At 32.4% G+C, this 10,164-nt stretch overlaps 1 protein-coding gene across 1 annotated transcript; it reads left to right on the forward strand.

Moving 5' to 3' along the window:
• The first annotated feature begins 3,982 nt into the window (after nucleotides 1-3,982).
• On the forward strand, nucleotides 3,983-5,065 carry LOC140987253 (protein EXORDIUM-like 2). Its single transcript, XM_073455690.1, has one exon. The coding sequence runs from the start codon at nucleotides 4,022-4,024 to the stop codon at nucleotides 4,940-4,942; it is 921 nt and encodes a 306-aa protein (XP_073311791.1). The 5' UTR covers nucleotides 3,983-4,021; the 3' UTR covers nucleotides 4,943-5,065.
• Nucleotides 5,066-10,164: the final 5,099 nt, after the last annotated feature.

The raw sequence follows: 10,164 nt of genomic DNA on the forward strand, positions 1-10,164 counted from the left end.
AATTTTCNATGATCCAACTTTAAAAAAAAATGTAAAAAAAAATCAAGAATTTTTAAGAATGATTCTGGTTGAGTCAACCAAAACAATTTAAAATGGGGTTGAAGGATCGTGTTCTGGACACCAAGGGTGCTTCAAATACAATATTCTCCATGAGCTGCAGTAGCTCGTATTCTAAGAATGTGTACACCAATAAATTAGATCGAGTTTGGTTTAAAACCAAGCGGAAGGTACTCAAAATAATCTTTCGTTAAGGAAACTGATATATTTTATATCGTGTGCAATTGAATAACTGAAGATTACAAGGGATCAGTTTTGTTATCTATCAGTTCGGTTATGGATAGAACTGAACTGATGTCAGTTCATGATCAAATCAGTTAAGAACAAAAAACGAGCAGTTAAACAGATAAATAACACAAGATATGTTTATAGATATTCGGAGACTTCAACTGCTCCTACGTCACCCCTTCTACCTCCTCGGATAGGATCCACTAGAAGACTTTGGTTTACACAACTACTTATACAAACCCACTCAGCTTAGAACCTACACTACTGCCTAACTGAACTCCTAGTCTAGACTGAAGGCAGCATCGTCCTGCCAACACTTCTTTAATGTCTGTGTGTCAAAGACAACATACACAAGTTTAATGTCATTGTGCAAGACTATAATTTGGGTGGTGGTGTGTGCGTGTGTGAGAACTGAACAAAGATAAAAACCCGAAGGTGTTCTCACACACTGAGGGAAATGATGCTTCTACTCTAAGCTGGTATATCTATGAAGTGTTCCCTCGGCTGGGCAAAATGCTTCTTGAAAGCTGATATGCAATATGCGTGCCCACTCTTTTCACTCTCTGTCGTACAAGTCTTCATTGATCTTCTATTTATAGGTGAGAAGTCTTGAACGTACAGTGAGACTCAATTATTGTATCTGTTGCATTTGAATTCGTTCCTTGAGATCTGCGTTGTACTGCCCGACAATCCTTCTGGAACATTTTGGCTTTGAGCTCTTGATGCAACGTTCATTATTATCCTTTGACTGGACAAAAGCTTTTGTACCTTTGCACACAGCTGGATTCCACTAAGTAAGCTTGTTGTGATCTGCAACTGATTGCTCCTAACTGATGTTCTGAACTGGTCAGTTGAACTGGTCTTGTTATGATGAGGTGAAATCAGTTGGCTCGTCAGCTGAACCGATTTCATTGATTCTGTCTAACTGGTCAGCTGGGATCTTCATCAGTTGTACTCTTCATCAGCTGGCCGGGCTTCTGAATTTCTTCTGCTAAACTACCTATCAGCTGGACATTCAGTTGAACTGTTCCACGATACATCAGTTGAATTGGTTCAGTTCATGCGATCAGTTGGTTCTTTCAGTTAGCATCATTGAAAGCTTCAGTTTTGGTTTGTAACTGATTATTTCAGTTTCAGCTTTATGCGTACTTAGGTAGATTTATTAGTAACAAATTAACAAATTTTGTTAACATCAAAATCAAGCAAAGATTGCAAACATGAAATGTTCCAACATGGGTCCTAAATTTTTTTTATAAAAATTAATTTCGACTAAGATTTTGTTATACTGTAATTAATCACAAAAACTCTTGTGATACGAATCTTCTATTTAGATCACTCATAAAAAAATATTATTTTTTGTGCCTAATGTATTTATTATTATTTATTGTAAATATGAGTAGCGTTGATTAATCTCACGAATGAATATTTATAAGAACGTCTCATATTATACCTAAATTAATATATGCAATCCCCTGATATAGGATTGTCCATTAGTTCAAAAGTCACATAGCATGACGAAGCAAATTAAACATCGAGGTCAATTCGAAATTAAAAACAAGTATATATAAATATATTTGTGTATATATACAACACAATCATTAATAAGTGGGCATAATTAATCATCGGCGTGCATTTGATTAATTAATGTATAGCAGTTTAATTAGCTATAATTTTACTTTTATCTCTGATTTATTTATTTATTTTTAAACAAACCAATCCACCAACTTTTATAATTGTTTCCACCGTCTCAATATTTTAATTATATCCATACTTTTTCTTGGGTATATATAAAATTAGAAAAATATTATATGCATAATAAAAGGGTTATATGTTATACTACATATAACATTTGAAATTATAAAATTATGTCAAATGAACTTTTAAAAGAGTTTTTTCAATTAAAATGCATTCGAGATAGTTTTGTAATTTCAGATGTAACATATAACCCTCATTGTACATATGAGTAGGTCTCTTGTGAGACGGTCTCACGAATCTTTATATGTGAGACGGGTCAACCTTATCGATATTCACAATAAAAAGTAATATTCTTAGCATAAAAAGTAATATTTTTTCATGGATGACCCAAATAAAAGATTCTTCTCACAAAATACGATCCGTGAGACCGTCTCACACAAATTTTTATCTGTATATATAACACAGCTCGTAAAAATTATACCTTTAATTATTTGATGGTATCCGTTATCAACAAAATAAAATAATTAGTTACTACAAAAAAAAAATTAATTTTTTTGGTTAATAACTACGACGTATTTCATAAATATATCCACAGGAATCAATCATTGTTGGGGTTTTTATATGGAAGTGGGATCGATTATTATTATTTTTAATTTCAAATGGACCATATTAGCAAAAGAATCTTCTTTTTAGGAAATATTTAATCGCCTTAATGGGCATATTTCCCACACACTTACACTTAAAAAATAATTATTAGCACTGAATTATTTTAATTTTATATGCTAATTAATTAGTTCTTGAAAGATCCATAATACTCATGTAGCTCGAACTAATACCTGCTCCTTGACACCCCCCACCCACTCTTCTGTAATAATTAGTGCATTTAGCGACGTGTTCAAATATTTAACATCGAGTGTTTATCATTTTACTAAAAATATATACGTCAAAACATTATAAATTTATATAATTACGTGAGTTTAATTATAACTATTATGGTTAAGTTATAATTATTGAAAAAGAAATTTATTGAGATGAATAAATAGACATCTATATTATTTATATTATATTAGAGTAACTAATTATTGATGTCATTGTCTGATTTAATAATTATATATATTAATAAAGTGTTAAAATTTTAATAAAAGTCACATTTAGCTTAGTGGATAGAGCTTTTGTCTTCCTAAACATCAAGTTGTAGGTCCAATTCTTACTTAATTTTTTTCTCTTCTTTTTTTCTATTTATTTTTGTAAATCATATATTACAATTATAGTGTAGTTCTTTACTATTTCTTATAATTACATTTTGATTCTCATTTAATATAAACAAAATAAATTATAAAAAATAATTATACAAACAAACAGTATGTGTGTCGGTATACGAATGAATTGACCTACNAACAGTATGTGTGTCGGTATACGAATGAATTGACCTACTCAACCAAAGAGGTGCTGAGATATTTAATATATGAACAAGAGTGGTCATGTTATTTTATCTTTATCTTCACAATTTGATCATTAGGTGCAATACTTTCATTTGAATAAAAAGTTGAGAATTTTATATTTAATTATTAAATTTAAAGTATATTTTTAGTATATTCTGTAATGCGATTACTATCGAAATTGAAACCGTATATTCAAACATTATTATTTTATATATTTTTCTCTTTAATTATACTTATTATTTATTTTAGTTTCTATTAATCGTGAAAATCAATGTCTAATTACAAAAAAAAATGACTCAGAGAGAAAATATCACGAAATGTATTGTGCGTTCTACGAATTCAAATGAGATTTTTCCTAAATTGGGTGTATTAATTATTACAGTCACAGGCACAATCATGCCTTGTGATTATTCCACGTCACCATCAAACCTCCAGCCTGGCACACTCGTTCCCAACCAATTATATATGGCCACGTTTCAGCAGCCCCCCGGGATAGTTACACACCTCCTCCCTACATCTGTCCCACTCTCCACTCACCTGGTATAAATACCATGCGCAGAAGCTCCGTTTTGAATTTATCCCGATCCACTGTATAATCAATGGCTTCTTCTTCTTCTTACCCTTCTGCCACTCCTAATCTTCAATTTTCGAAAATCTGCTTCTTTTTCTTGCTTTTTACATCCTATTCAATGGCGGCGTTGGTGCAGCAACCGCCCCTTGTGTTGAAATATCACAAGGGAGCTCTGCTGAAAGGCGCCGTTACTGCGAACTTAATCTGGTATGGGAAGTTCACACCCACTCAACGCTCCATTATCGTTGATTTCCTACAATCGTTGAACTCTGCGAAATCCCTTCAGCCCTCTGTTTCGTCCTGGTGGAAGACGACGGAGAAGTACAGTGGTGGTGGGTCGTCTAATCTTGTTCTGGGAAAGCAGTTCTTTGATGAGAACTGTTCTCTAGGGAAATCTCTGAAAAACTCGCACATTATTTACCTAGCTGCAAAAGGTGGACATCTGAACGGAGCGGTTAACGTCGTACTGACGGCGGAGGACGTCGCGGTTGATGGGTTTTGCATGAGCAGATGCGGCACCCACGGCTCCACTCGTGAGGCGACCCGGTTCGCGTACGCGTGGGTGGGCAACGCGGAGACGCAGTGTCCAGGCTACTGCGCGTGGCCGTTTCACCAGCCGGTTTACGGCCCGCAGACCCCGCCTCTGGTGTCTCCGAACGGCGACGTCGGAGTTGATGGGATGGTGATTAATTTGGCCACGGTTCTGGCGGGAACGGTGACGAACCCGTTTAACAAGGGGTACTTCCAGGGTCCGGCAACCGCGCCATTGGAGGCTGTCACTTCCTGCACGGGGGTGTTCGGTTCGGGTGCGTACCCGGGTTACGCCGGCAACGTCCTGACGGAGAAGACGAGCGGGGCGAGTTACAATGCGCACGGGGTCAACGGAAGAAGGTTCCTTATGCCGGCTATGTGGGACCCGCAAACATCCCTGTGCTCCACTCTTGTGTGAGCATGAAAAAATAAAGATATTGGCTGTGGGCGGGTGTACTGCATATATGAATTTGTCGTTTTGTATGATGTGTAAAGTTGCTTATGATTTAAATTTTAAAATATTAATATTTGTCTTTATTTATTATTAATAAATTTAAGTTCTAATTTTAATTTTGTGTAATTTGGGAAAATAATATTCCGATTAATTTTTTTAAAAAAATAATTATTAATTTTCGTAGTCTAATCTTTGAAATGGTTAATTTGGATTAATACTTTTGTTTCCTATAAAAATGACGTCATGGAAATGAGTATTGGTCGGAAATTTTGACCTCGTCATTTTAATTTCTTGTTTGAATATTATCTAATATTTTTGAGGTAGTGATCCCACGTTTTCTATGTGATTCCGAATCGTGACTGCGTCTTTATTTTATTTTTTCCAATTTTTTTTTTTATTAAAATAGTAACTTTAAGTTTTTAGAGAAGAAACCTATAATTTTTTTTGGTGACAATTGAATCGAATATTTTTTAAATTAGAGAAGTATTTATGAAAAAGACAAATATTTTTTTTTTTTATAATCGATGTATCATGTCATGTTAATATTGTATTTGGATAGAGAGAATCGAAGTTAGATATTTCAAATTCATAATGATAAATCATTGAATAAATCTATTTGAGAATGAATTTGAAATCTAAAATATTTTTTTTATTCATGAATTTGAAATCAGTTTCGATATTAAATCATTTCAAATCCTCTCATGAAAATACTTCCTCAAATCTAAATCTTTTCTTTCCGACACTATGGAATTAAAATTTTGTCAATAAATCAACTTGTTTTGATAATTATGAGACACAAAAACTCCTGTGACACGATATCACAGAAAAAATATTATTTTTATGTTAAATATATTAATTTTTATTATAAATATGAACATAATTTATCCATCTCACGAATAAAGATTTGTGATACCGTCTTATAAAAGACTTATTTATAATGAAATGAGAATAATATTTTCCCTTTCATGGAGAAGTAAAAATGGAAGTTCATTGAATCAGAAGTGACATACACTGCTACAATTGTACTGTCGCTATTTTTTTATTATTGATTTTAATCATATCATAAATGCTATAATTATTATATATATATATCAATTCATGTTCAATTAAATATTTATAAAAAAACTATGTCCATTTAATTTCGGTTGGCTTGTTTGAGTGCATGAATGAGGGGTAGCTGTGGACAAGAAACTTAAAGAAAACTGTGAAATTTGCAGACGTAACAGGCTTGTGATTGTGCTTGGATTTTCGTGAATAAATATTTAATAATTTTTGTGCAATATGTATTTACTGTTTTTGAGTGAAGGGGGACAATAATGGAAGCCTTTAGTGGGATTTCTCCCTTTTATCACAATTGAGAATTTTATAATAAACCAACATGCCTTTATTTTGGCCCATTCCGAATGTAAGAGTTTGCTTCGCAATTACCGAAAATAAACAAAATTTGAATATTTTGTCATTATTAATTTGTTCAGTACATGTATATGTAAGATTAGGTATCCAACAAGTTAAATTATGATTTATTTTATTAGCTGTTATAAGGAAATAATTTTTTAATAATATTTTATCGTTTTATAAAATGATAATATTTATTTTATATGTATATTCATTCATGTTAGATAGATAATTTTTTGAATATATTATAATATTTTGATGTTTATCTCGCAACGTATATCATAAAATTAATTAGAAATATATATTATATATTTTAAATTTGTTCTTAGTCGATTCGTCTGTCTAAAACAAAGATAAAAAATCATTCGAGCACGAAACTAATATATGTGTTGTAAACGTAATGTTTCATTTGGTAAGACATGGAGATATCCATCCATACATATGGGTCCTCGTTGGGTGAGTCACTGAACAATCCTCCTTTGAACTTTCTAAATGGTTATCACTTATGGAGTAAATTAGTACGTGTTTATGTTTGTACACCATTAGTCCTTTGATTTAGGATAACATAGAGGCTCTGTGTATTGGCGCTTCACTTTGACTCGTTTACTGACTCCATGAGGGTCATAAGGTGAGGAGATTGGGTGTAGTCCCAACATATGTTGGAGTCAATGCATTGCAGTCAGTGATTCACGGTTCGCCTACAAGTGTGGATATTGTATGTGATCTGATGAGTTTAGTGCTGGAAATATCTGGTCAGATTAAGATTTGTGCTTTAGAGAAAGTGTTTCGTGAGTTGCACACACGATGCGACTATGATTACTTAAGATACATCAGTTTGTTATCGAGTTTATTTGAAACTCTCGATATATCAATAAATGCAGATTCACTTGAGATATATGATTTGAAGATATCGTACTATATGATAACCATAACCTGTTAATTCTTGAAGGCACTAACAGTTATACCTAGATGATCATGAGACGATGGTAACAAACGCTCTTACCATGATTTGATGAGTGCAATCAGACTTGAGTTTTGACGTTCTTGATCAAATGGTTGATGAAAATAATGGTGCTAATTAGGTTAAGTCCAAATAAGGATAAATGTTGTCCTGAATCACACGAAGTGTGAACCAACGGTTAGATGTATCCCTGAACCATTGAGGGTTATATAAGTATTGAATTATGTATTCTCGTTGAGATATTTGAATTCAAGAAGTTTAATTTGATGAAAAAATTTGATGCAGATAAAAAATATTGCTTGTAGAAGTTAGCTTGACCGTTAATTTTGTGAAGAGATTGCAACTGCCTAATTTAGTAAAAGAGCTCCAAAATATGCAACGGTCAAAAATTGAATAGTGAAAATTTTTTACCTACGAAATTTTCAACGAGCATAAAATGTTTAATTAGTAAACATAGAAAAATATTGTCAAATGTTGATTAGTAGATTTTCAACTAATCAAAACATTCATATAAAATTCTATGGAATCTAGAATTAATTTATTTATTTGAATAATAATTATTTAATTATATTAAGTATTTTCAAGAGCTTAAAATAGTTCATGAGAATATTCTAAAAGTATCTAGAGCACGTTAATTGAATAATAGTTATTTAATTTTTATCATGTGTTTTAAATATTTGAAATATCACATATGAGTTTTGACAATGGGGAATTTTGTGATCTTAGTTGATCGATGATTCTAAAAAGAGTATTTAAAAGACTTATATGTATATGTTATCAATAGCATACAACAATAATATTGATCACAATCTAGTTTTGGATTCTCTCTAATCCATCTCTGCCTCATAACACTCAAAATCGACCACGAACATTGGTGTTCATCCACACGGCTGAGACCACCACTCCACAACCATGCACCGTCACTGTCCCACCGCAACACTATCGTACCTCAGCTGAAATCTCACATTATTATATTTGTTACATATGAACAAGAGTGGTCATATTATTTTATCTTTATGTTCAAATTTTATCATTAGGTGCAATACTTTCGTAGTCATATCATGCTGCTATGACTAGCAATATCATAAGGACTTGAAAATTTCAACTACAGAAAATGTTACCTTATGGTCAATGCATTGCCTTTGAATATATCTTTTTGTTACCAATCTTTCTTTGAATCTCATTACCTTCCCATCCGTCCCAAGTTTTTTTTGTAAATCAATTTGCTTCCTATGGGAACAATTCTCTCAGGTGGATCTACTAATGACCATACTTGGTTTGAATACAAGGAGTTCATCTCGGATTGCATGGCTTCAAGTCATTTAGATGAATCAGCATCATAGAATGCTTCTTTGAAGTTTCTTGGATTACATACTGGAATGAGCTTATCTTGGTGATTCTAATATTTTAGAAGTTGGTGATTCCCGAATCTCTTTGAGTTCTATTATTCCGACTTTTTTATCCGATAGAAATTTTTTTTCTAAGAAAGTGACATTCCTTGAAACAAACACATTTGGTTCATTAGGATCATGGAAATGATATCTAATGGAATTTTTTGGATATCCCACCAAGTAGTATAAATTGGCTCTAATATCCATTTTGTCTCTCATTACCTACTTCATATAAGTAGGGCAATCCAATATTCTTAAGAATGAACATTTGGGAGGTTTTCACATCTATATCTCACATGAAGTTTTATCAATTGTCTTTATATGGATTTGGTTCAACAACAATTCCACAGTCTCAAGCGCTAACCCTCAAAAGGATGGTGGCAATTCAGTGAATCTCATAATAGATCGAACCATGTCCATTAATGTCCAATTATGACGTTCTGACACACCAGTCAACTGAGATGTGGCAGGTGAAGTCCATTGTGAAAGAATCTCATTCTCCTTAAGATAGTCTTGAAAATCAGTATTTAAGTATTTTCCACATCAATCAGATATAATTATTTTAATAAGATTTCATAATTGTTTCTCTACTTCAACTCTGAGTTTTTTGAACTTTTCAAAAGTTTCATACTTGTATTTCATTAAATACACATACACCAAACAGTCTCAAATTAGTAGAGTTGTCTTTCTTATAAAATCCATACGAAGAGATCTCCCTCTTTCGATCGCCTAATCAAGTTAACGATCGGAAACTAGATTCTTCGTATAATCGTACCAAAGATCTAAACGAAATTTGTGTCGAGTTTGGATCGCCTGGATTTCAGAAATCCGACAACGATGCCACCGTGGAACTGGCCAAAATTTTCTTTGTGAAAAATTGAAGTGGCTAAAATATGTTGTGTGAGATAGAAGGAAAAAATTTTGGTGGACAAAATTTTGTCTGCAAAAATTGTCTTATTTAATATTATCCTTAATGAAATATTTATAGATTTTGATTCCTCATCACATTAAGAATTCTTTTTATTATTAGGATTCATTTATTTTCATTAATTAAAATTATCATGTAATATAACTCTTATTAATGCACATACATACATATATATATATATAAAACTCATTATAAATCCGATCGACGATCAAACATCGTCGATTGATTGTCGAATTGTCTGATCGTCGACGTATCGATGTTACAAATCTTATTCATATAATGAAAATTAAAAATTTCGAAGTTCAAAATTTCCGCTGAACCATTTTTTTTATAGCTGTCAATTTTGTGAACTCCTTCACCAAAACAAACAGATTCACTCTTCTTACTTAATTAGTAGTTAAGCTAACATGCACAACTTCCATCATATGGAATTACCTTACAAACTCTTTTTAAGAAATCTGTTTGATCTCCATCAAACTACAGTCGTCAAAATCAAGAAGTTGATTTTGAT

This window comes from Primulina huaijiensis, chromosome 11 (assembly GCF_012295235.1).
Source record: "Primulina huaijiensis isolate GDHJ02 chromosome 11, ASM1229523v2, whole genome shotgun sequence".
NCBI lineage: Eukaryota > Viridiplantae > Streptophyta > Magnoliopsida > Lamiales > Gesneriaceae > Primulina > Primulina huaijiensis.